The sequence below is a fragment of the Centruroides vittatus genome, unplaced genomic scaffold, assembly GCF_030686945.1.
Source record: "Centruroides vittatus isolate TY-2023 unplaced genomic scaffold, ASM3068694v2 contig_3050, whole genome shotgun sequence".
NCBI classification, from domain to species: domain Eukaryota; kingdom Metazoa; phylum Arthropoda; class Arachnida; order Scorpiones; family Buthidae; genus Centruroides; species Centruroides vittatus.
The window spans coordinates 36,896-64,698 of record NW_027121958.1 but is presented as its reverse complement, the minus strand read 5'-3'; the positions used below and the strand labels follow the sequence as shown (position 1 = coordinate 64,698).

Genomic DNA, 27,803 nt, shown 5'->3' with positions numbered 1-27,803 from the left:
CCTTTACAATGCTAAATGTTAAATGAAAACTTTTCAATTTATATTTTTTTCTTAAATTTTTATTTGTGGTTTAGGTTTTGTTAATTTCCATTATTCTGATTTTTAGATAAATGTTTTATTACTTTTATTTAATGGTATCTTTTTCACTTGTAAAAATTGGCTTAAGTTGGCATATGCTTAACAACAAAAAAAAAAAAAAATGATAAACCTTTTTCGTAGTAGTCACATCACTAGTTATATAAGACAAAACATTACAACTTAACAAGATCAGGATATCCTTTAGATATTCAAAGAATTGAGGATTGCACTTGAAGAGTACGGAAGAAAAACTGTTTTAAATACAAAAAGAAAAAATCAGCAAATGATGTAAGCTTAGTTAGCTGATGATAATGGAAGTTAGTAAAAGAATTAGAAATTAATATTAAAAAAAACACCAAAAAAACTGTTTTACATTAAGTTTAGTTTTAAAATTTTGAATTATGATGTAAAAACTTATTAGAAAACTATTGCTTCATACTGATGTAATGTAAGAAAATTTTTATTTTTAGAAAAACTTCTAGAATGGTTAATGTAAAAAATGAATAGTTTTCAGTGGTGTAAAGATTGGCTGACATTTTTCAGCTGTTTTGGGATTTGGAAGATGATGATTAAATAATTATGAAAGTACTTAATGAATTAAGGATTCCTGACTTCTAGAAAAAGGTCTGTTATTTTCTTAATTAGGTTAAGGAGTCAGAGGGAAGTTGTTGGCATCTTATATTTCATTTTTTAAAGGGAAGATAAAAATAGAAATGATGTTTTGAAAGGATAGAAGAGAGTTGAAATTTAATTATGTAATGGTTATATATTGATGAATGTATGAGGAGAAGGAATGGTGATAGGGAAAAAAGATTGAAAGAAAATTTTTTTGTGATAAAGAAAAATAGTTACAACAATGTAAAAGTTCCTGTAGGATGAATGAATACTTTTGATGATGATGATGATTTCTCATGATGGAATGTGAGTATATTAAAATCTTTCCTTTCTTAAATGATTTATTCAATTATAAAAATTAAATTATATTATCTATTCCTTTTTTCTTAGTCTTTTATTATCCTCTTTTAATTAAATTAATAAAATTATTTATAATTTTATTAATTTATTTTATTTAAATTTGTTTTTCTGATGATTTTTGTATTTGTACAATGTTCATTTCAGTTCGAAATGAAGATATATTTGGTTTATTGTTGGTTTTTTTTCTAACTTTAAAACAGTTAAATCTATTCAGTCAAATCTTGATTCTTATGAAGCATTTGGCTGTATAGATTTGTATGTTTTAACTTTCTTTGTATATGCTTTTCTAATTTATTTTTAATGACAATACTCCCATAGAAATGTTTCTTGTTACTTTGGATACATAATACCTTCTTTATATAATAGTTTTCAACTATTTTTCAATCACTGATATCATTAACTGCAATATATTAGTCATTAATTATGTAAGTTCTTCATCATTGATGTTACATTAATTATTACACAAGTTTTGCACAAAGAAAATAGTTAATGTAAAATTTATGTAACTAGTAATGTATTTGTCTTGCTTAAAAATTTATGTGGTTTATTTTATAATAAAATCCAAAAAAAAGGTTTTTTAAGTCACAAAATAAATTTCATAAATTTAGATTTAACTTCTTTTAAATCTAATACCTAGTTAATTTGATAGAAATGAATAATTTTTTTAAGTCATAAAATAATTATTATGAAATCTATTGGGTCATCAATTGCTACAGTCAAATATCTGTACAGCAATTATCAATATAATGATAAACCCGTATAATGAAGAGAAATTATAGTTTTCTATTCAATTAATACAAATTGCATAGAATGTATTAACTTAATATAAAATTCTTGATTGAATAATATCTTTTATTGTAGTAAATCTGTTTAGTGGTAGCTTTTTTACTATACTTGTAAAATACATAGTAGTACAGTGGGTGATCGGTTAATAAACATAATTCATTCCAAGACCATGTTCGTCATCCGAATTTTCATTAACTGATTATCGATTTAACATAGGTTCATATGGAAATTTAATTAATTCATTCTAGAGACCCCAAAAAATAAATTAAAAAATTATGTACTTTCTTACTGCATTTATTTATTTGTAATAATAATATATACATATACAGTCTTGAATTTTTATCAGTCATGTTTTTCCCCATTTATGGGGCATTAAAGAATCTGTCCAATGTTGATTGCTTTTCCCCTTTCAGGATTTTCAGAAGTACAGTAGAGACTCGTTAATCGGAATCGCCGGTAATCGGAACGATTTTCAGTCGGACTGTGTCATGCTGAATCGAACGTTTTTGATACTAGATTTACTTCTAAAGTATAATTTTCATGTTTTTATATTCTTCAATATATTTATTTTGTTTGTACAAAATAAAGAAATAATTTTTAACGATACAATAGCCTCGATTATTATAATAAAAATTTTCGTTGGGCTTAAAATCGACGAAAATTCAGCATGAAGCGACACGCAACGGAGAAAAATTTGAACATCGGACAGGTTAATATATTTTTTCGTACATAATTGGTAATCGGAACAAATCACTAGTCTGAACAATCCCAGTCCCCAATTGATTCCGATTTTCGGTTCTCTACTGTAATTAATAGCATTGTCATTGTAGAGATCCCCAAGCCTGTTATCCTGAACCTTGCTTGGATGCCATTCTAAGATTGTTATTCTGACATCCTCTCACATCTTCAAAAGATCTTTAATAGCAGATGTCTGCATTAGTCCACTTTTGTCTTCCTCTTTTTCTTAAGAAAACACATCTCGCTGAAATTCTTGGTTCTTCATTTAAGAGTTCTTGGGGTTCTTCTGATGTCAGATCAGTTTCAGGCTCTATTATGAGCTCTTCAATGTCATCTTTGTTCAGCCTAAATTTGAAACCTCTAGCAGTTGTCACAATTTCATCCATAATTTGAGACATTATCTCTGTCTCCCTGAATTCAGGAGAGAGACAAGAAATTCAACTCTCATTGAATGACTTCTGACCACACCTTTTGAATGACTCAGATAGCTTCAATAATATCAAATTTTTCTTTTCAAAATGTTTTTATTGTCATCGTTGAGAACTGGCATGCTTCCAAACATTTTGAATTTATCTCCTAATGTGACAAATGTAGAGTTTGTTTCTTCAGTTCTCCAAAAATTTACCTAGCTTTCTCTTGAATGATAGTCATACTAGTTACATCTCTTTTCATTTCCCTTTCTTTTATCCAAATTAAAAGCAATCTCTCCATTTTTTCATGGATAGCATAACTTTGTTTCTCAGATGTGATTTTTGTTACTCCTTTTACCTGCTTGAGCTTCTTGATTATGTCTTTCTTAGCTAAGATTGTGCCTACTGTAGACCTGTTCAAGCCACACTGTTTAGCAACATCAGATATCTTCTGCTCACTCTCTACCTTGGCTATTATCTCGCTTGGTTTCTTTGGTGAGCACAGTTCTTAATATTCTTGACACTCACTCTTTTTAGGCTCCATAATATTACCAGTTTCTTTTTAAATAACAAGTTCAGAAAAGCACTTACAAAAATTCAGAGAACAGAAATCAACTAGGGCACAAAAACATTATTTAAATGTAAAGCTTGGACAGAATTTGAAATTTGGTGTTAAAGCATTAACAAATATCCGATGGGACAGGTAAACTCTTGCTTTTCGAAAATAAAAATGATGCAAAACTTAACAAGTGCTTAACAGTTTTATGAAGACTATAAAAAATTATTTGTCAGAAAAGTAAACAAAAGGCTGGAATTACAAGAGAGAGTTTCAAAGTTTGGAGGAATATTATCTAATCAGTATTGGGTTGAGCGTCGATGTCAACATCTCCCGTACTTCGAAAGGTTTCAAATTGTCACCTGCAAACAAGGGAAGATTAATTGGTATTCATTATTTTAGGTCACTTCTTTTTGTGTTTGTTCTGTGAGGTGTTTGTTACCCGAACATGTATTTGTTGTCTGAACATAAAAATCTTTTGTGACACTGTTCATTGTCCGATTTGTTCACAGTCCAAACTGTTCGTTAACTGATCACCCACTGTATTTCCTTTTTCCTACAATGATGATAATGCAATAAATTAAATTTTAATTAATATTAATTCTTCAATCATTTTTGGGATCAAAATGTTGTACTCTTTTAATAAAGTGATTGTGTTATTAATGTTATTTGCAGTCAGTAAACATCAGTACAGATGAGAAGTGTTGCCAGATTTATTTGATATTTTAGCATCTAAATTTTTTGTTTAGTGTTAAAAATTAATTATTATATTTTGCTTTGTTTAGCTGAAATGTCAGCTTCTGAGCAAAATCGTTTTTGACAATATTTAACAATAAAGCTTAACACTTTATGGCACTTCTAGTTTTTTCAAGAAGTTATAAATCATGATAAACCTGTGCATTAGTCAAAACCCAAAATCTACCAGAACCTGATCTTGCAAGATAAAAATAATTATAACAGCCTTTTTTTTACTTTTGAATTAGTGCAATTTGCAACACTATGACATCACTATATAATTTCTGGGGTAATTTTGTTAAGTTAAATTTATTAATTAAGTTAAATAATAAAGTTCTCTTACAAAGTATGCATGGATGTCTTAGTGTTGCAAATTACACTTAATAAAATAATGAAAAAAGCATTCTCCATAAGAAACTGTATTTTAAAACTAGAAAACAATCCTTATACCAGTACTCCAATATCCAATATCACTTCTTAAGCCTTTTAAATTTCAGGTACTCCATACGAAAATTAACAACTAATTAACTAATGTTTTCGATCGCTTCCACGATCTTCGTCAGGTTTTATCATATGCGTGGCGGTATGTATCCGAAATGCACCCGCAATGGTAGCATCTCAGAAAAGTCTAGTATTCCTGTACGGATGGACAGAGACATTTTTATGATGGTATCAGGGAGATTAATTGCATGTTAGATCATTCGCAATTATTGCACGCGGGAGAGGTTCGATCATTTGAATTTTGAAAGAATTCTATTTGCATTCTATTTCAAAACCGTCGATAAAACCTGACGAAGATCGCAGAGGCGATCGAAAACGTTAGTTAATTAGTTGTTAATTTTCGTATGGAGTACCGGAAATTTAAAAGGCTTAAGAAGTGATATTGGATTTTAAAACTAGTTTAGTTTTAGTTTCATTAGTTTATTTTTGCCTAGAAAGATTCAGTTTCTGAGTTATATTGGATTCTAATGTTTAACATATAATGAAAAAATAATATACAATAAAATTACTTAAATTCTGTACTAGAGGAGACTAATAATACTATTATTTCTGTTGTAACATTATCTACTTTTTATAGAAATAATATTAATTGTTGTCTAACAATGTTAATAAGAAAGGGGAGAGTTTTTTAAAACTATTACTAAAACAATAAATCTTTACATTTTTTTTGTTTTGCTAAATATTGTTACAAAAGAATTTGACTGTATACTTTTTAAATATTTTGCAGTAATAATTTTTAATTTTTGTAATGATGCTCCTTTATGGCACTATTGTTTTATATTTAAGTTATTTAACTGAAATTTTTAAATGTGAATGTGATAAATATGAAACTCAAGCTAGTTTGTTCTACACTGTTAGTTTCACTATGTGACTGAAATTAGAAATTAAACTTGTGCATAATATTGCTATAGGTATTCAATATATTGGTATTCCATATACAATATATTGACATAAAAAATAATTTTATTTAACCTTATTTTCACACCAGCAAGTAATGTTTTGATGGCAAACTGAAAACAACTCAGGAAACTGGAGTTTTTAATTAAAGAAAATTTCTGTTTGTAATGTTGAACTAAAAATTTCACAAATTACAGGTTATTATATACAGTAATTTGTTAAATTTGATGAAACACACTTGTGAATTTCGTAACATTTGTGTTTGAACTTGTATCTATTCTAAATATAGAATGTCAACTTTATGCATACATATTAATAGCTCAAAAACATTTGTATATTAATTAAAATTATTTTCTGGTGTGAAAGCAAGGTTATTTTTTTATGTTGTTTTCAAATTCGGCTTTTGTGAGTAGTTTCTTCGATATATTGAAGAAATCTCAATCTCAAGGTTGATATCTGTATCAAAATTTTGGTTTGGCGCAGCCTACTTGTGTGCTCAAAAATATTTCTAGTGAAATAAATGAAATACAATGTGTGTGTTTTCTGTTCTTATATATTCTGAACAATAAAATTTACTTTCTGTATATATTTGTGCTTTTTGGTGCTGATTTTTTTTTTCCTTGCAAGTTCTGTTTGAATTACAATGTTATGTAATTTCTTTCTTCATAAATTCAAAATAGATAAACTTTATTCAGTATTAATTCATGAATATAATGTATCCACATTTTACTGTAGGTTATTATGTATTGAAAAATCTTACCTTTTTCCTGTGATTTCTATTGAAATAATCTATACTTGTGATTATTCTCATCTCATGTTGAATGATAATTTTTTAGTACCCACTATGCACTAATCCTATTGAATGTTAGATGACCATAGATGATTATTTCAGTATCTTCCATGATGGATTGTTCAATGCACATATTGACTTGTTAAACAGTCACTCTTACAGATGCATATTTTAATACAGTTTCACTCACTTATTTGTAGCTTTTTTAATTCTTTTGTCTACTTATAAATGAATCTTCTATGAAATGTTTTTTCTTTGAACTTCTCCAGCAGCCTTTACAGATTTCAAATGTTTTAGTTCTTTCTTTCACTAAAAATATAATAAAATTATATATATTATAGTATTCAACAAACATAAATTTAATATATTAGTTTTTTCATATCATTCTTTATTGTTAATGTCATATTGTGTTGTTAATTTCAGCATTGTTCTCACATTTACTTGCAAATTTGAGAACACTGTTGGATCTCAAGTTTCTTAATGCTAACACAGTTGATAGCTATTTTTCCTTTTAAGTGTTGATTAATACTGCTGTGTTAAAATTATGTTTAAAATTAACATATTAAATGTGTTAATGAACCTTGAAACATCATTGTACATTTCCGTCACGTATGAATTACAGGATATTGTTTACAGTGCATTAATTTTTAGAAATCATTCTCTTATTAAATTTTCTTAAATTTCAGAGCAACATTGTATTTGTTACATTTGTTTTGTTTTCCATTTTATTCAAAAAAGACATTTTTCCAAACAGAAAGGTTATGTATACAGTGCTATAGGTCACCTGTCCAATACTCATTCATATATAAAAATAAAGCACAAATCTATGTACAAGATTTGTGTAAAAAACAATAATGCTAACAATGATTGTTACGTTACTGTAGAGCAAAATCTAAGTTATAAGGTATTTATCAACAGAGAACTAATTTTAGAAGACTAACCAGATGGAAAACTGATTATGAATGAAAGAAATAGGGAGAAGGCAATTTTTCCAGGTCCATCAAACAAAAAATTTGAAAAGATACCCTCTGAATTGATCACAAACACTTCATCATATATGACAAATGATATCTGATGGTAGTGATGGTGATGATAACCAATGGATTTGTATTCACTGCAACCTGATACAGACCCCCTAGAAGTAGCAGAAAATGTTTGTTTTAATAATGGAATGGTGCTAGAAAAGTGTGGAAGGTGTCTTTTATTATATTCCTATTGTGAGATTTATGAGTTAGTGTATATAGAAAGTACTTCAAGATTATAATAACTCAGAAAAAATTTGTTAATTTAGACAAGGTTTTGCTTGGCCTGAAACATGTATCTGTAATATGGAATAGAAAATTTCCCATAAATGAGATATAAATTTTCTATTCCATACCCCAACCCAATTTTTGAAATATTATTCATTACAAAGAATGAACAGATTGTCCCCTCCCTTCTCCCTTTCCAAGAACTAGATGCAACACATCTGTGACATATTTTCAATCATCCCTCTTCAGTTTTCAAAACAAAATCATAAACACATTTCTAAGAAAGATCATAAGGTATAAAATATTAATGATGCATTAATAATAAACAAACGCCTACTACTGCTTATGTGTAATGTGTAGCAGATAAACATCTGGAAACCCGATATATTGGTAATAAGCTAACAACTATCAGATTACATTTGGCTACTTTTCTGCAATTATTTTTAATTAATATCTAAATATGTCAGTGGTATGTGCTGATGATGAAATCAGCATGGCTTAATTTATGGTCATGTCTAATGCACCATTTGGAAAAACTGAAGGACTTCCCCCTAATGTTTTCTTAAAATTTTCAGATTGCAACCAGAGTCAATCTTTCAGTGTTTTACAATAACTTAAGAAGAATAATGAAATAATGAATAAATAATTAAAATCAAGACAAGGCTTAAGAAACAAAGATTTCTCTGATTTAAATCCAAACAAAAACATTGAAATGTAAAAAAAATTGTGCTAAGTAAAAACTTGCGACAATTTAGATGACAGTCAAACTTTTTCTTAGGAGTTTTTATTTGGTAAAGATAAACTTGGCACTTAGAAATACAGAAAAAAAATAATATGAATAAAAATCATGTGGGTATTGCTTCCAAGCACCACACTTATCTTTACCAAAGAAAAATCCTAAGAAAAATTTTGATTGTCATTTAAATTGTCATAAGTTTTTACTTGGTGCAATTTTTTACATTTTAGATGTTGATGTACACTTTGGTTGGCACTTGGTGAGTGCTGCGGCAGTTGCCGAGCACCAACCAGCATGCTACCAATTGAATATGCTGCCACCAAATGCTTTCAGTATTCATTTCAGTCAGTGCCGACTGACACTTTCGATACACTGTTTAGAAAAATCATTATAAAAAGCTTTAATTGGCATAAATTTGAGCTTTCGTTATTGATGTATGCTATTATTTTATTCGTGATAAAATGTTGAATGATTAATAATTAATAAAATTATCCATCTCACCATTCAGCATTATGTTTTGAATAAAATGGTTGAGACACTAAGATTAGCAAAAGTTAATTTAAAACTTTTAAAAAAGTAATAAAAATTATAAGATTAGGGGAAAATGTTGTTGATAGTAATTTTAAACTTTTTAATTTTATAACATATTAGTTGTCTCTCTCCTAATGAGCTGCACTCTAGTTTTGAGTATATTCTGGATTAATATGGTAGTCTGCATCATGTGAATATGTAAAACTTAAAAAAACTAAAATTTAACTGCTTAGTAAATATAACAATGTGGAAGATTTCTTTTTAAAGAACTAAATATAATTTTTAAGAGTATTTATGTTAATTTTAAACACAGAAAAATCTCTTTACAATTAAGAAGCCAAATATTTTACATTCAATATTAAATACAGATTTATTTCATATCTAATTATTAAATTAGCCGTATTACAACCTTATAATTTAGCAGTTCATATGATTTTAATTAGTCAGGTTAGTGGAGTTGTTTTTATTTACATCTCTTTTCATAGTTAAAAAAAAATAATGCATTGTACCACGAAGGAGCAACAAATGTTCATTAAAGTAATTTTAAAAAATAGTTGTTCAGCTCAGTGTACATCATTAATGACTCACATTTTGATGCTTATTTGATGTTGATTTTACTTAAAAACTATTTAATAATACAATATTTTTTAAATAAAATTACCACAAAACTGGATAAGCTTCTGTAAAATAATGACAACATTACAAAAAATCTGGTAACTGAACATTAAACCTGAAGATAACTCTTGTAAATGGTTGAAAATGTTAGAAAAACATTAGTTCTTAATTGAAAAACTAACATTTTACAATGGTCATCTTAAGGTTTTAAAGTTTAGTTGCTGAATTTTTTGTGTTTGTAGTTGTTATTTTCCAATGTTTTTAATATCAATTCTGACATATCAGATCACAAACTGTTAATGTCAAGAAATCTTTTAAGAATGTAAAAATGGATTAATGTGATTAATGGATAAAATGAATTAATTAAAAGTGAAATAATTATGGTTATAAGAAATGTTATAGTTTCATTAATAAGATATATAATAATATAAATTGAGTAGTTTTCAAAAGTAAATTAGACAAAATAAGGAGAATGGACATCATAAAAATTATTTTTATTGTTTAAAATTCAAATTAAAATATAAGCAAACAAAACAGTTTTAAGTCACATTTTTTACAGAAAGTATTAAATATCTTGGGTCACTAGTGAGTCCAGTAACTGGCAAAATTTTTCATTTTATAAACAAAATTGTAACAAAAAGAAGCAAAATAGAAAAATAAAATTGTTTATAGTATATGTAAACAAGACAAAGCTAAATATTTGAAGTTAAAAAATGTTTAATTTGATTATTATCATGTTATATTGAGTAGGAAATTTTTATCGTTAAAAGATTTTAAAGAAATCATTATTAGAGGAAAGTATATGTAATATCAATAAAGCAGATATCAAAATTTGTATTTTGGAAAAAGTGAGTGAGTAAAAATGAGTAAATAGTAAATTTTTAAAATTAGAAATAATTTCTGAATTGTTGTAAAGCTTTCTATGATCAAAGCTAACCCAAGCTATATTAACTTAAATTTCTAAGAAATTTCCTTCCATGTAATTATTTAATAAAATGACTAGTTTCTAATTCAAATCTGAATATATTCGAGGTGATTTTCTTTGATTATTAAAGAAGCAATAGTCATTATCACGTATGAAGTTAAAATTTTAAGTTGAATTGTAATTATTTTATCTTAACTTTTTTTAATAATATGTGTGTTTCCTTTTTGATAATTGTCATATCTATTAACAGAAGCAGTTATGAGGATAGGAACAATTAAGTTTAATAGTTTTAAATGTTTCCAATTGACAGTATTCTTTGGTGACTTTTTATTGTATTGATTTTATTTGTATAATGTATATTTTGTTTATACTATATAATCTTTATATTATATTATAAAATTTGAAGATTCATATGAGAATCTTAAGTTATACTCTTACATTTTTGTTTCTTTAATATTTAATTGTTAATGTTAACAATATCAATTCTGTTCTGACTATAAACTTTTTTATTTTTAGCCATTTATATTAAAAATAATGGTGCCTGTATAGCTTTGTTTCTTTATTCATTTTAATACTAAAATACTGAATTTATTTTTATGTGGGGCTTTTCAAATAAATAATTATATCTTATTTTAGAATCATTAGAAAAACTTCTTACTTTCATAATGCTATGAAATATGTAATTTCTCCTTAATTTCTTTTTTATCTTTATTAATAAATGATTATATTAATTTGCCATAAAAAAATCCTCTTATTTATCAGTAGTTATTGTTATATCAAGAAAGAATAATAATAATAATTTATTTCACTGAAGACTGAAATGAAAATAAAATATATGCCAGTACTTTTTAAAAAATTTTATTGTTGCAAAGTAAGTAAATAAGAAATTAAAAAACTCAGTTAAGTATTTTGTTTATTGATTAAACTACTCGAAGCTCAATTGATTGCTGCCTTGTCAGTTTTGATGAATAATTACTTTAATTTGTCTTTGTATCATGTTTGACTAAATTAGTAACTATTCAATTTTTACATCTATTTTATTCAATTGTTTTTTAAGACAATAGTGGATAGTGTCAACTAGTCTTTCTAGACTATTGACACCATCCTCCATCAATTCAGTTATTGCTGTAAATTGGTAGATAATATTACTATTACTATCTACCAGTTTATAAAGAAGAATTTTTTTTATGAATTCTCTCTGTAAGTCTAAGAGGACATTCACATTCACAAATAATCAATAAATGGAATGTTATACTCTCATTATCATATTTGACATATATATATATATATATATATATAAGTGAAAGTCAACTGAAATTAGTGAAGTTTTTGTAAAGTTATTGACCTTCATGAAATATTTGAATAGAAGTGGATTTATTGGTGAATTGGTATCCCCACTAAAATGAACAATTTTAGTGGGGATATCAGATTTTTTCTATCAGATAAATGTGAAATTTAAAATTGTGTTCAAAGAGTTTTGAAATTGTTTTTTTTTTTTTTTTAAGAATTTTTTCGAAAATTGTGAAAATACTTTTAATTCAAAATTTCACTTCTTTAAATAAGTTAATAATAATAATTCATTTTATTTTCTGCTTTTCTGTAGCCTTTTTAAAGTAAAAGTAATATACAAACAAAAACTATGTATTATTCACATATTCTACAAAATTAAAAATAAAATATAAATGAAATAAACATGCATCCATCATAAGCCTACTTTTCAGGTTACATTTCATACAAAGATTTCCAGGTGGAAGATAATGAGTTTGCATCATGGAAGTTGAGGCATCCTTGAACTAAATTTGTATATTTCAAGGACTTCCAATTGCTTTAGATTATATATAATTTGTATACTATATCTGTATAAATTGATTATCAATTGTATGATCTCGGAGTCTTGCCATAGAATCTCTACAATGGGCTTCATTGTGTAAATGGAAGAGCAGTATTGGTTATGTCCTTTCTTATAGCCCATTTGTAGAATAGGATAACATGTATGAGAGTAGAACAGAAGTATTTTTAAAGAGAATCACAACAAACTAGTTATTATCAGATCATCAATATGTATGACTGGATCAAAAATAAAGAAGAATTTGTGAGAAAAGATCAAAGAAATAATGTATATAGAGTCTCTGTTGACGCAACTTAGAATATAACCTGTACTTTTGATGGTGGAATCAAAAAGCTTCAGGGATATTTTAAATGAAAAAGTTAACACCTTGCAGAAAGAAGCAGAAGTTTATGATTTATTGTAGTTCTTTGACAATCCTTAAAGAAATATATGTTACTAGTAGCATTAACTGTTCTGAATAGGAAGTATAAAAATATCAACTTAAAGCTGTGGATATAGTTTTTGACATCAATCATTTAATACAAAAAATTTAGAAGAATAGACATTTAAAATATTGTAATTTAATTTTGTCAATTGTTTTTATATTTAATATTTCATAGTTTTAATTTGTTTTTAGAAATTTTTGAAATCTGAATGTTTCTTAAAAATATTCTAATTTTAAATATGTTGGCCTCTTTATTTTATTACTTTCAAGCTGTTGATTTTATGATACATATAATATCTCAAACTTTTAATCCAAATAAACTAATAAGGCTTCTTGAATGGTTTAATTTTTAGTTTTTATGATTTCTGTGAAGAAATGGAGTTCAATATTACAAATAATCAAATAATAAATTTTATCTGAATATTTTTATATTAGAGAACTTTGCATCTGAAATTGAATTTAATATTAATGAGAAAGATGCTCTTAATGTTTGTATTTTTTTTTTTTTATCTGTAAACTAATTCTATCAAATAATATTAAGTATGTTGTAATTCTCATATACAAATACCCAGTTAGATTATTTCTCAGTAGAGATTACAATAATTTTTATCAATGAAAATTGCAAGTCATCACCACAACAAATTTATTTGTAATCAGTTAATTTAACGATGATTCAAAGATTATAGCTTATGAAATATAAATATTTTTTTAAATTTCCAGAAAAGATTTGCATATTATTTCATAATATTTATTAATTTTATATATAATGTTATAAATACTTATACAGATATACTTATACAAAATTTTATACAGATTTATAATCTGTATAAAATTTGTACTATTTAGTATATTAAATTAATAATTTAAAATAGTTAATCCAACTAACTTCATACACGACATTAAACATTAACAAAAGTAAGTATATAACTTTGTAATTATATAGGAATATAAAAGAATAACTGTAGTTAATTAGCCAATAATTTAAAATAGTTAACCCAACTATAAAAATCTGATGTTTATAGTTCTGATTTTTATAGTTGGATTAACTATTGGATTAGAATTATTGGCTAATTAATTAGTTATTCTTTTATATTCCTATATAATTACAAAGTTATATACTTACTTTTGTTAATGTTTAATGTCTTGTATGAAGTTAGATGGATGAAAATTGAGACTAGATATGGATAGCTTTAACTGTAAATAAACTACTGGTCTTGATTAGAAGTTGCATGATTTGTTTTTTAATTAAAACATGATTAAAAATTGCAGCTTGGCATTATGACGATGCCACAAGAAATAATTGCTCATTAAAATTAATATTCGTATAACCCTTCATCTCTGTCCTTAATAATACTTTTCGTATTTTTTATTTTATCATTGTGTATATTAGTTATACATAATAAGTCCTTGAGGATTTGATTTCTATATTTAATTGGATTGATTTTTGTCATTTAAAATATCTAATTTTATCATAATTATGTAATCTAATGGGCATTAAATCCTAGGATTATTTTATTAACTCAGATGGTCTGAGTTAATATTATATTCCTATCTTAGACAATATTTTGTGTAATATTTATAATGTTAATAAATAATGGTAAATTTAAAAAATTTTAATTACTTTGGTAATAATACATTTTAGATATGGTCAATACATTTTAGATATTAAAGGTTTTGTTAATTATATGAAGTGGAAAGTGGAAAAATAAGAAATAAGAAATAATATATTCTGCAGTTAACTAGTTTATATTGAATATTTTAAAATAATTAAAAACTGCTTTAAGAACTTAAATTATATATTTTTTAGTTCCAGAAACAAGCCAGCTAGTTCTTTTCTCTGCAGCAGGACCCAGCACAAGCGGTTTAGGTTCATCTCATCAACCTCCATATGCTCTACGCCGTAAATTATCTTTACAAGAAACTAATAATTCAAGTGCTAGTAGTAGTGCAGAAGCAAGTTGCAGTAATCCTTTAATGCCGCGTAAACGTCAAAGACGAACATATTCTTCTCATTCCCTCCCAGATGGTAAGGATAATCATTTTAATTCTTTTCTTTAATTTTATAAGTGTTTAATTTTGAATGAAATATTTAGTGACATGATAATCAGTTAACTTATTTTGCAAACTTAAATGGAAATAGGTGTGATTTTAATAAAATTTAAGTAGAAAATTTAAATATGACTTTTGTTTATAATTGTATATATTGTTTCTTAATTTTAGGAAGTGGGCCAGCAGCTCATTATTTACTGTATGAATTGCCAGATGAAGTTTTATTAACTATTTTCTCATACCTGTTGGAGCAAGATTTATGTCGAGTTGCCCAAGTATGCAAGCGCTTCCATACAATAAGTAACGACACAGAATTATGGTAAGATATTTACTTATACATTTTTTCATTAACTAACTACAAGATATATATATATATATAATTTAATCCTAATTTATTTAATATTGGCTGTTCAAAAAATAGTCCAATTTCATTTGATTTATAAAAATTATTTTTAGGAAAAACTTGTATCAAAGTGTATATGAATATGATTTGCCACTTTTTAACACTGGACCATGTAAATTTGAATATGTTCAAGTTGAAGAGTGCGATTATGAGAATCCATGGAAAGAAAGTTTTAAACAGTTGGTAAGAAAATTTTACTTTGTTTAAAAAAATATATAAATCAAAATAAATTAATATTTATATTGGTAATGTAAATTTAGTTCCTTTGTAGTGAATCAAAATATAAATTATATATAATTTTGCAAAATATAATTTTGTATTAGAAACATTAATGCCTCAATTTGTAAATTATATTCTAAAAATGTTGGCATTGTGAACATCTTTTCAAGGATTTGAGAAATAGAAGGTTTTTATAATTTATTTTAATTTTGTAATTGAATTATACTAGTTGTACACAAATTTTAATATATTTTATATATGGATACACTAAAGTTACTAAAAATGTAGCAATATAATATTTAAAATTATTTAAAATACTATTATTTAATTTTTTTTTGTTTGTTTTTAATGTAAAGACGTCAGATCCTACAAGGAAAGGCTGACATCTGATATTGTTTTAACTTTGTAAAGAATTTTTTCCTACTGTTAATTGTTTTTTTAATGAAGTTTTTCTTCGAGCTACTATGACTGTTACTTCTGTGGTTGGTGTGAAATTTGGATGAAAGGATGGACTCGAAAATGTAATATTTTTGTATTGTCATTAAACTTCAAAACAGAAGACATCTAAGAGTTATTATGTAAACTATTATTTAAGTTATCAATAAGCTGGAACAGTTGACAATTGACACTAACACAAGCATTTTCAACAGCATTCAAGTAAAAAGGTTGTTCCACAGATAGAATAAGGATGAACATATTCCAAAATGGAGAAACATTCAAAACAATATGATGTGATTTTAAAATACTAACATAACATAAATTATATTAAGACTTGTATAAAAATAGTATATTTCATATATAAGGATATACTAAAATTGTTACAAAGAATGTAGCAATATAATATTTTAAATTATGTTTAAAAATTATTGAAAATCATAATTCTATTCACAAAGTGACAAAAGATACTTATCATATTTAACTTAAATTATATTTTAACTTAATAAAATTTTTGTAATAAATATAATTTATTTTTATAGCTGAAATTAAATCTTCATACACAAAAGATGTACATGGTGATCTACTCAATTTCTTTGAAAATATGAAAATATATATGTAATACTGTAATTTTGTTATTTTTGCTTGTATGGATTAACAAAAATATTTCTTTCTGAAAATGTCAAAAATGAATAAACACACTTGCTCCATTTCTTTGTGTTGACCTATGTAAAGTGAATGCAATTTGCTCATATATTATATCAAGTATTTAATATAGGGTTACACACATTATATCATTGGTTTCATTTTCAACTAAAATTATGAATCATATGCATAAAATTCATACAAATATTATTATAAATTTTTATCATTTTAAGTAACTGAATTAATACCAAAATGCATACAAAACATTAAAATTTCTCAAGGAATTAACAAATTGAATTTTTCATAAAATAATTTAAAAAAAACAAAGCCATTAAGTGTTATAATAGACCAATTACTAATTACTAAACTTTTTCACAAACAATTTTTTATATTAATTATTTGTACATTTGTAAGCATATTGATTTAATACTGTCATTTAGAAAACAAAGTCTAAATTATATATTAATAATCAAATGACAAATCCAGATTCATTATCAGGCCATAACTTGACTAATTAATTACAAATATTACATAAAGTCAGACTCATTAATTCAAACTCAGACTTATTTGATTATTGTAGTGTAACATGTATCTAGTATATTTAGTGTGAACTGTTTCAAGTTAGATTAATCACTTTACATGAAGAACTAATTTTAATATTAATGTATTTTTGATTATCTGAATTTGTCTCTCATGATAAATCAAATTACATATTTAATTGAATTTGTTTTATTTCAGTACCGAGGTCTTCATGTCAGACCAGGTTATCAGTCACAATACAACAGTAATCCTGAACATTATAGAGGAAGAAATATAATGGCAAGTATAAATTTATTTCAAATATTAAGTCATGACAATATTTAATTTTTTATGTATTGCCATTACATAATAAAATTAATTTACAAATATTAATCTTTATGTATTCTTTTGATGTACATTGCCAAAAAAACCTACCAAATAGTAACATTTGAATATTATTAAATATACATTTAGTATAAATCTTTTTTCTCTGAACAATTTAAGATATCATCTCCAAATTTTTTGGAAAAATTAGAAGAAAATAACTTGGTCGAAAATTTTAACTTTTTTTTTAATTCAAAAACATACCAAGATAATAAAAGAATAGAAAATCAACTTATGTGAAGATTCTTTTATTAATATGAAAATTTAACCAATACACAGTTGATTTGTAGAAAAAACTGGAAAATTAATAATTCTATTACACTTAATTTTTTTTCTTTATTGGAATTTCTTAATACAGATTTACAATATCGTTATTGTTGTAATTTTTAAAATCTGTAATGCTTTCTTAATTTAAAAACTGTGTAAATTCAAATATCAATTCAAAATTATTTTTATATTTGGATATAACTTCTGCTTTTCAAAAAGTAAACAAATACTGTCTGTTTCAAAGAGTTAATTTGAAGGCAGTGTTTCTAAATTTTACTCTTTTATTGTTTTAAATTTATTTCAAAATTTCAATTTTTATTTTGCTGAAATTTGATATTTTTACCTCCAAAGATAAGTCACAATAATTAAAATACTAGAATATGAGAGAGTATTTTTATTTAACTGTTAAAAGTGCTAATAAAAGCAATTTTTTCATTATCATGTAAAATTTCTATATAAGGAAAATTGTATGATTAATTTAATATATTTTATATGCAGTTTTTATATTAAATTTGCTTGTATTACTACTAAAAATACTTTGAATGGTAATAAAGTAATGAAAAGTTTTAAATGGCTAATTCTGTTAAATACATATGTATGTTCATATGTTGAAAGTGTTATGAAAATTTAACATTGGAGTTTCAAATATATGTTATTTAAAGCAAAAACTTGGAATAGGCACTCTCTTGCAATTTTAATATTCAGTATATAATTATTAATATTTGTGTAAGATAACAGTTTAATCACCTAGCTTTAAGTCAAATAGTGTTCTTTGATTATTTTCAAGCTATATTTTAATTAAACATTTTAGATTTCTGATAGAATATAGAATGAAGCATATTTTGTATTGAATGATATTTATTATTCTAAATTTTATTTACATTAAAATACTTTATTAAGAAATAAACTAGATATTACTAGTGTAGCATGTCTATACACCAAGCTGAGATAGCCCTTTTTGATTTTATTAAGGTGATAACTAATAAATTTTTATGGTTATTGAGAATTGAATAAATCAATCCATGTGAATGAGATTTTATCTTCTTAATAGAGCAAGAGCATGACTGTTGGGGCAAGGCAACAGGAGAGCAACGATGCTTTCTATTTCAAACAATAAACTTTGTCTAGTTAAACTTTAATTAATATACATTATGGAAATATTGTAGAAATTTCTACAATGACGTATGCAGTTTGCACAATAAGTTATAAGAGAGGTTCAAGAACATGTCAAGACATATGCTATATCTGTTCAATTTAGATAATTGGTGCATTGGTTTGGTTTGATGGTAACATAGTAATTTCAAATTTAGTGACATTTCCTATTTAGCAGATCAGTAAGGAAAGAGATTTTATTAGACAATCCTTTTACAATAGGCATGAAGACTTTGTTGATCAAAGATTTCTATTTAGTGGTGAGGATCAAGAATCTCAAATGTATTCTTCACTTGTTTCTTGCTTGAAATTTTTTTTCTTCTTCTCCTGGGAAAGTATTTATCTGAGTATTTATCTGTTAAATTATGTATATCTCAAATCCAGATGAAAGGATTTTGCCTTTCAGAAAGGAACAATTGGTTATTTAATTATTTATATAAAATTTAATAATGGAATTGAATTTTATTTTTTTTTCTTTTAATATTAATGTAAACTTTGATTCCATTTGTGAATTGCCTCATTCATTATCTTCATAAGTCATACAATCAAGTATAACATTTTTAGTATTGTGTTGGAGCTAACTTTGCACTAAATATTGGTTTTATTCAAATAATAGCCATGGCTAATAATTTTAAATTGCATATTTTCTCTGTGGTTACTATTCAGGTAAAGTATTTAAATGTGTTTATTAAAGTCTGATTTTTAAAGCAGATTAAACTTGAACTGACAACTAGTATCTTTGTCTGTAATTAATATTACTCTCTATATACTAGTAATAAAAAATAATAATAATAATAATAAAACTAAACCTCTCTTACATTACCCACCAGTGAGCTTTAGCAGTTGCTGGTTTGCACCTCACAAACAGACTGACCACATGGAGTTTTTTTTATTTTCTTATGTCTAACACTTAAAAAATAGGGTCCCGTCTCCAATAGAAAGTTTTCTCAGAAGGCAGATTATCCATGTATTGTATTGTGTTATTTTGTCAATTTAATCCTACTGTATATTGTGCATTTTATGTATTTCATTTTTTGTTCGTTTGTTTGTTAAATAAATAAGCACTTTACAGTATTTATTTCACATTGTTTCCCTAAATTTTCAGAAATCTTCAAATAGTAGATTTTGAAAGTAATTTCAAGCTTGTAAAGCAAGATGCTGTTATTATTTGAGGGTGGCTATTATTCAGATAAAACCAAAACATTGGATAGTTATAAATATTGCTTTGACATTTATGAATACAACAATAATTGTAGAAACATAAATTTTACTAACAGCCAGAATATAATATAATATATTATATTAGAAAGAATAAAAATGATTTGTATACAATACAAATCATTCAATAATGAATTTAAGTGAATTATTAAAAAATTCAATTTTACAATGATAGTGAAGAGACTTACTGTTTCCATTTGATATGCAGTTCATCTTTTCATGTACAAATGATGAAATATGATCTACAGATATCCTGATCAGATCATTGTTGGAAGATCATATGATTTATACATCAATTTTTCAATAAGAGATTTGCAAAAAAAAAAAAAATTATGGAAAAAGATTATGATAATTTTCTTAATGGATCTATATTTTAAATTTAGAACTTGTTTAAACTTTAATTATGAAATTATTTATTAAATCATTTTATTCAGTTTATCATAAATTATATATTGTTTTTTTTATTACAGTATTTTGACACAATTGAATCTGCTTTTGCATATTCTGAAGAATTAGAGAATCCTCTTATATTCATCCACACTGGTGTATATAAACATGATTATCTTATCATTGATACCAATGTAGCAATGATTGGGGCAGGTAATTGTTAAAACATTTACAAAATATTTGTTTTTAAAACATAAATACAGTCGATTTCGCTTAATAGCACGGCATCAGGACTGGAGCTTTTCAGGGCTACTAAACGAACATCCCAATAAGTTATGCAGTTGAGACAAGATATAATGAGTTTTGTTAAAGAGCTTGGTCAATGCGTGTTCTCATCAATAAAACAAACATCTGAGTGCAATAAAACCATTTTAATGACAAGAAATTATTTCTGTACAAAAAAAATCATTGCAGTACAATCTATCTTAAATAGAAAATGGGAAGATTCTCTGACGACTTCTAATGACTGATAAAGGAAACTGGACAGTGGTCGCGTATAGAAAAGCCAAAAATGTCCAGATTCATGTCTCTTTTGTTTAGTTTTTTAAGAAAAATACTTTGCCAGCATGACTACTAAGCAGCATTTCAGGGCCAGTAGGAAATGTAAATTATGCAAGCGTACAGGATTTGATTCTGTTCTTGAATGTTTTGTTCTAATACGCGGCATGTCCTACTAACTGACAGGGCTAATAACTGGAATCGACTGTAATCATCAATATTAATAATGAATTTAATTGACTGTAATTTTATTACAGCTCCTGGAAATGTTGCAGATAATGTTATATTAGAGAGGGAGAGTGAATCTACTATTACATTTGTAGAAGGTGCAAAAGAAGCTTATTTGGGTTATGTCTCTCTTAAGGTAATATATATCCAAACTAGAAAGCAAAATGTAAAGATACAATGAAATTAATTTGTCATTTCTTAATATTACAGTTTACACCAGATATCACATCATCTGTACCACATCATAAACATTATTGCTTAGAAGTTACAGAAAATTGTTCACCTACAATTGATCATTGTATTATCCGAAGTTCATCTGTTGGTATGTTTTTTTTTTCTTGTGTTATATATAATAATAGAAATAGACAGAACAGTTATTTCAGCAGTATTTATAAGTAAAGTCCTAAATTTTACATCTATTTTTGCTGCTTTCTTTAAAATTTAAAAAAAATTTTGTTTTTATTTTATTTATATAAATCAGGGTGTGTTCCATCTTGATTTATATATATACAGTAGAGCATCAATTATCCGACTTAATTGGGGACTGGGGTTGGTCGGATAACTGAAAAGTCGAATAACCGAAAAGTATGAAAAAATACATTATTAGTATAGTGTATTAGACCTGGTTTAAATACTAGCCTCCCTTTCATGGTCGAGCCAGTGCTGCCAGCTAAAACATGCAAAAATTTAACAAAAATAATATTAAAGTAGCCAAGACATAAACAAATATTGTAGTGCCACATCACTAGCGAACATTTGAATTTGCCGACTAGAACACAGTCGGTTAATTGGGGGTCGGATAATCGATGCTCTACTGTGTATATATATATATGAAAACCTACAATTTTCTTAATACTAATAAGTTAATAAGTTGTCTTATTTATTTTCATATTATATGCTCCAAAATCTGTAGTTTCAATTAATTTAAACTTGCAAAATTAGGAATATTTTGTATTACTGAATTAACTATCTTTTCTTATTGTTAAGAAAAGATAGTTATTTTTTTTATAATAAAAAGAACAATAGAAATAAAACATAAAAGACTGTACTAGATTTTGACAATGGCCAAATTCAACTTGTTACAGCATGTCTTCAAACAATAGACTTGTATGTCATCTTAGAGTTCTGCATATAAGAGAAAGATGTATAGCTTATGTATTTGTATGCCCCTTTGTTTCTTTTAATAAGTAGCTAGATTTGGTACTCTTTGGCCTAACTAGGTCCTTGTACCAAAAACCAATCAACCTGAAATATAAAAAAATAATATAAAATTTAATTTTTGTTTAATCAACTTATTCTTAACTAAGTATAAGAAAAAAGACTATATGTGAAACTAGTTATTTTTTCCTCTGTGACTTTCTAAAAAATAGATAAATTTAGTATATTGATTAATAATCATAATAATAATAATAATTGAAAACTTCAAAATTTATATGATGATTTTTTTAAGTCCATTTATTAACAGATGTTGACTTTTATCTTTTCTATTAAAATCTAGTTGGAGCAGCTGTGTGTGTAACAGGAGATAGGTCAGAACCAAACATCAGATATTGTGATATCAGTGATTGTGAAAATGTTGGACTGTATATCACAGATTATGCTCAGGTATTAAAATTGATATATAAAAAGATTTTACTGTTATTAATGAAAAATGATGTTAAAAAGTTTTGTTTATTTTTAAGTTATCTGAAAGCATAAATGTGGACTCATCAGCTTTGTTAATAAGATGATGGTGATGATTCCACAATAGTATTATATATTAAAAGAAGTATCAGTTATAAAAAGATTCACTACTTCGTTGCAATATTTTCATATTCTTGCGATAGAAAAAGTTCCAGGCAAAGTTATAGAAAAATTAAAAAATTCAGTGGAAGTAAATGGTTATTTCTACTGAAAATTTCCAAACTTTATCAAAATGTTTTTAGTGATGTCATAAATGTATCACTAAGTAAGTTACAATAATAATGTTTTTTCTTTGGTATATTTTCATTGTTATTGATTAATGATACAATAGAACTTCAGTTATCCATGTCCCAATTAACCGAGATTCCACATTATCTAAGGTGAACTTCTAAGTGCATACACAACTTTTCTTAACTCAAAAACTTTCTAAAGAAAGCTTAAAATGATAACATGTATTACAAAATGATTTGTTTCTATTACTTTTTTATTGTTTAACTTCAACATGGGACTAACCATTCATATGAAAATGCAATTATAATAATACACACTTTTATTCTTAAAGCTATTGTTTGTATTAGCTTTATAATGTATGAAATAAAAATACTGTTCTTAATTAAAATTACTAAGATATAAAAGAAGGCTTAAAAAGTAATATCATATAAATCTTTTATAACTTATTTCTAATTTTTGATTTGAAGTGACCATGGACCATCTGTTTTTAGATGATGTAGCAGAGGTCCACATTACTTTGGGTAATTGGGCTCCTATTATAATAATTATTTTTAGAGCTGAATGATTCCATATATAAAATTCTGTAAATAAAATTAATTTTAAAATATTTCATGTATTTGAAATGAAATTTAACAGAAATTTTCAAACTAGTTATAAGTACAGTAGAATTTGCTTATTGTAAAGAGCTCTTGAGACTTTGTGATAGTATGAATTAATATGAAACAAGTTCAGCTGGAAATAAATGATCAGAGGGCTGAAACATTTCTCAGAAGTACCAGAAAATGATTTTCTTTATTTTTCAGGCACAAAATAGTCATGAAAACATTTAAATTGCTCTTGATTATAATGTAAATGACTGTGAAAAAGTGACTGTGTGGAAAATTGCCATTATTGCATTTGATTGCAGGTTAATTGCAAATGTCGTATGCTTCAGTTAATCATCAGCTTTATGGAGCAACTGAAATTTGTACAAGAATAAATGTAGATATTTATATAGGACTAGATTTGTTTAGTTTAGTAACTGCAACTGCTCAGACAATCTTATAATAGATGTCTTAGGTAAACATGGCTTGCAAATTTTTTTTCTAATTTTTTCATTCATAATAATAATGAATATTGACTCCATTTATTGTGAAAAAATTTAGAATTTAGTTTTACCATTTATAGAATGGTAGAACTAAAGGGAAATTCCTCTCAAATATTGACACCAATTTTTTTTTGTAACTAACCAATTTAATTTCAGTCATTTCTGCAGTAACCTGAAGTTCCTCTTGTTTGGTTAACATTTGTACTGTGATTATTGTTGTCATCTACCTACACTTGTAAATAGTATTTTTAAACTCTCAAAAAATATTTTGTCAGAATCCTAAAGCAGTTTTTTCGTGTCTTCTACATAAACTTATGACTTTTTTTTTTTTTTTTTTTTTTTTTTAGAGAAAACAACTTTGAAAATTTAAAAGATTTTTTTCAAATTCAAATTATCTTTATTCATAATAGGCCATAGCCTGTTACATCAGGGGGTTATAATTACATTATAATAGAAATACATTTTATCAACACAGTAGATGGTGGATTTGTGTAACCTTTACACATGTGATATATGTTTTCTTTATATATCTAAGTTAGTTATCCTTTAGTTAAGACAATGATTACAAAAAGTTTTTGTATATCGTACTAGTATTTGCTAAATGGAAAAATCGAAAAATCAATACATTTAATTTTCCTCCATAAGTTTATTTAGCTAACTTGGACTCATTTTAATTCTTAATTCTTGATCCTCCTTGCACTCACAGAACATGTGAAATTTAGTTAATATTTCATTACATCTTAAGCAGTGAGATCTAGAAAATTCATAGATTTTGTTATTTAGCATGATCATCTCTTTGTTTAGTCTGAGTTGAATAAAAAAATTTTTAATTACAAACAGTATGTTTGTTAACATATAATTATTATTATATGGATATTCGAGAATAATACTATACCATTCCGGTTTTTTCCGGTTATGCATTTTTTCAATGTCTTGTGACAATGAGACTTCGAGTACTTTGGATTAATTGGGATATAATTAGATCACTAATTTCGGATTTTTCCAAAAGTGGTCCTAAAGAAATACCATAATTATTAACAATACTTTTCGTTTGGTCTATCGAAAATAAAAGATTTTAAAAATAAACTTTTAAATTGAACAGGAATAAATCTAAATTCAAAATTATTATTTATTGCTGTCACTGAGTTCCTCATTAAATGAAGCTAAGTTCTTCTTACAAGAAAACTTCTCTAATATATATATTGCTAAATAAAAGCAAAGAATGAAATTCTTGAATGTCCTCAGAATTGCAACTATGAGTGCATAGTTGAAAGCAAAATTTGGATAATTATTGTGTGTGGGATTAAATTAGATATAAAAACAAATTAAATTAATATGATAAATTATTTTATTTGTATTATTTACATGTTACATTAAAACAAGTAACAATCAATTTATAATATTTTAGGGTTTATACGAAGAAAATGAAATTAGCAGGAATGCACTTGCAGGTGTATGGGTAAAAAATCATGCCAATCCTATTATGAGAAGAAATCATATTCATCATGGACGTGATGTGGGAGTATTTACATTTGATAGTGGCTTGGTTAGAATTTTAAAATATATATACTAATTTTTTTTTTGACAGCATTATCTTACAAGCAATGCATTTTTCTTAGGGTTATTTTGAAGCAAATGATATACATAATAATAGAATTGCTGGTTTTGAAGTCAAAGCTAATGCAAATCCAACAGTAGTTCGTTGTGAAATTCACCATGGTCAAACAGGTGGTATATATGTACATGAAAATGGAAGAGGACAGTTTATAGAAAACAAAATCCACTCAAATAATTTTGCAGGTGTTTGGATTACATCTCACAGCAATCCTACAATTAGGTAAGGATATTATATACATATATAAGATGAAAAATCAAATATTTATTTATGAGACAAATTTACATTGAATAAATTATGAATTTCAGACGAAACGAAATATATAATGGTCATCAAGGAGGTGTGTACATTTTTGGTGAAGGAAGAGGATTAATAGAACACAATAATATATATGGTAAGATTTTAAAAATTTATTATTAATAGACACTTATAATTTTTTTTAACAGGAAATAAGATTACAAAATAAGATGTGACATTTGACAAAGACCTAAAGATAAACTGGGGACGGACACACACACACACACACACACACACACACACACACACTACCAAGATTTACCATTGAAACATAAAACAAACTGCCTTTCATGTTACATTGTCACTAAATTAAAAAATATGCTTTTGATTTTAAGATTTCATTTGCAAGCAGTTTTTATAAATAGCAATATTATTGTCAAATTAATGGAAACCATTTGCAATAATCCTATATCTGTACAGAGATCTTGTGAATCAAACTGTGTATGAATCAGTCTGGAAACATCTTTCTATATATATATACAGAAAATCTAAGAGAACTAGTAAAAGATCATGGAATAATGAAATCAATTTCAAAAATTTATTAAAATTTGAAATATATAGCAATAGTATTAATAAAATTTAGTAATCTTCCTACTTTGAAATCATGTCTGTCCTTCTGTTTTGTTTCTATCACATGAGGAAGTACAGTACAGTATGGGCATGACATAAGGCTTTTTTCTTTACATCCTGCTTTTAATTCACTTTTTTATTTTCCAAGACGTGCCTTTCCTCTGTCGGCTTTTTCATTTTTTTTTTTTATGTTACTTATTTGGTTTAATGGATTCTTTTGCCTATAATTGTTTGCTAGTTTGTTTTTTTTTTTTTTTTTTTTTTGTTTGAGCACTTAAACTTTATGTTCACTTCACTTCTCAATATCTGCTATGTAACATCAAAAATGAAAAAGCTGACAGAGGAGGAGCAAATGCCTGAAATATGTCTCGGCAAACAAAAAAAAAGGATTAAAAGCAGGATGTAAAGAAAAGCCTTGTGTCAATTGTACTGCACTTCATTGTGTGATAGAAACCAAATTTAGTAACGTTTAGTACACTGCTAGTACAACAAAGGCGCACAAAATAATTGTGTAAATATAAAAATATACAATATATATTAATTACAGGTATGAACCATATAAATTAAGTTTAATATTTATTTTTGTTTTTAGGCAATGCATTAGCTGGTATACAGATAAGAACAAACAGTGATCCAATAGTGCGATATAATAAAATTCATCATGGTCAACATGGTGGAATATATGTAGTAAGAACTCATAAATTATTTTAATTAATATTTTTATTTATATTGTTACCTACCATAATAATATAAATTCGTAAATATAACAGCATGAAAAAGGTCAAGGTTTAATAGAAGAGAATGAAGTATATGCTAACACACTGGCGGGTGTGTGGATAACTACAGGAAGTATACCCGTTCTCAGAAGAAATCGCATTCACAGTGGGAAGCAAGTAAGTTTGAATTGTATCTGATATAAGAAGTAGCAAATTAGCCTAGGTAAGCAATTAGATGGCCATTTGTTGATAAATTTAATAATTATAAATTAATTAATTGTAATGTATACTGTAAGTAAAATTGCTGTTACTTTTTGATTCATCTTTGTATCTTGCAAATTGTA

The 27,803-nt window shown here is 26.0% G+C and overlaps 1 protein-coding gene across 3 annotated transcripts in view; it reads left to right on the top strand.

Moving 5' to 3' along the window:
* The window catches only part of LOC136972856 (F-box only protein 11-like), a 67,019-nt gene that overhangs the window by 24,922 nt on the left and 14,294 nt on the right, over positions 1–27,803 (top strand). The window contains exons 2-16 of one of the 3 annotated variants that reach the window (XM_067267497.1): positions 549–702; positions 775–999; positions 14,604–14,822; positions 15,017–15,164; positions 15,302–15,431; positions 17,286–17,366; positions 20,558–20,687; positions 21,290–21,396; positions 21,471–21,582; positions 22,759–22,865; positions 25,670–25,807; positions 25,881–26,098; positions 26,185–26,270; positions 27,336–27,430; positions 27,514–27,636. In XM_067267497.1, the coding sequence (XP_067123598.1) occupies positions 990–999; positions 14,604–14,822; positions 15,017–15,164; positions 15,302–15,431; positions 17,286–17,366; positions 20,558–20,687; positions 21,290–21,396; positions 21,471–21,582; positions 22,759–22,865; positions 25,670–25,807; positions 25,881–26,098; positions 26,185–26,270; positions 27,336–27,430; positions 27,514–27,636 (1,704 nt within the window). In that variant the 5' untranslated portion in view covers positions 549–702; positions 775–989. Of the gene's footprint in view, positions 1–548; positions 703–723; positions 1,000–14,603; positions 14,823–15,016; positions 15,165–15,301; positions 15,432–17,285; positions 17,367–20,557; positions 20,688–21,289; positions 21,397–21,470; positions 21,583–22,758; positions 22,866–25,669; positions 25,808–25,880; positions 26,099–26,184; positions 26,271–27,335; positions 27,431–27,513; positions 27,637–27,803 lie in introns of all 3 variants that reach the window. The other 2 variants (XM_067267498.1, XM_067267496.1) reach the window with 2 other exon arrangements.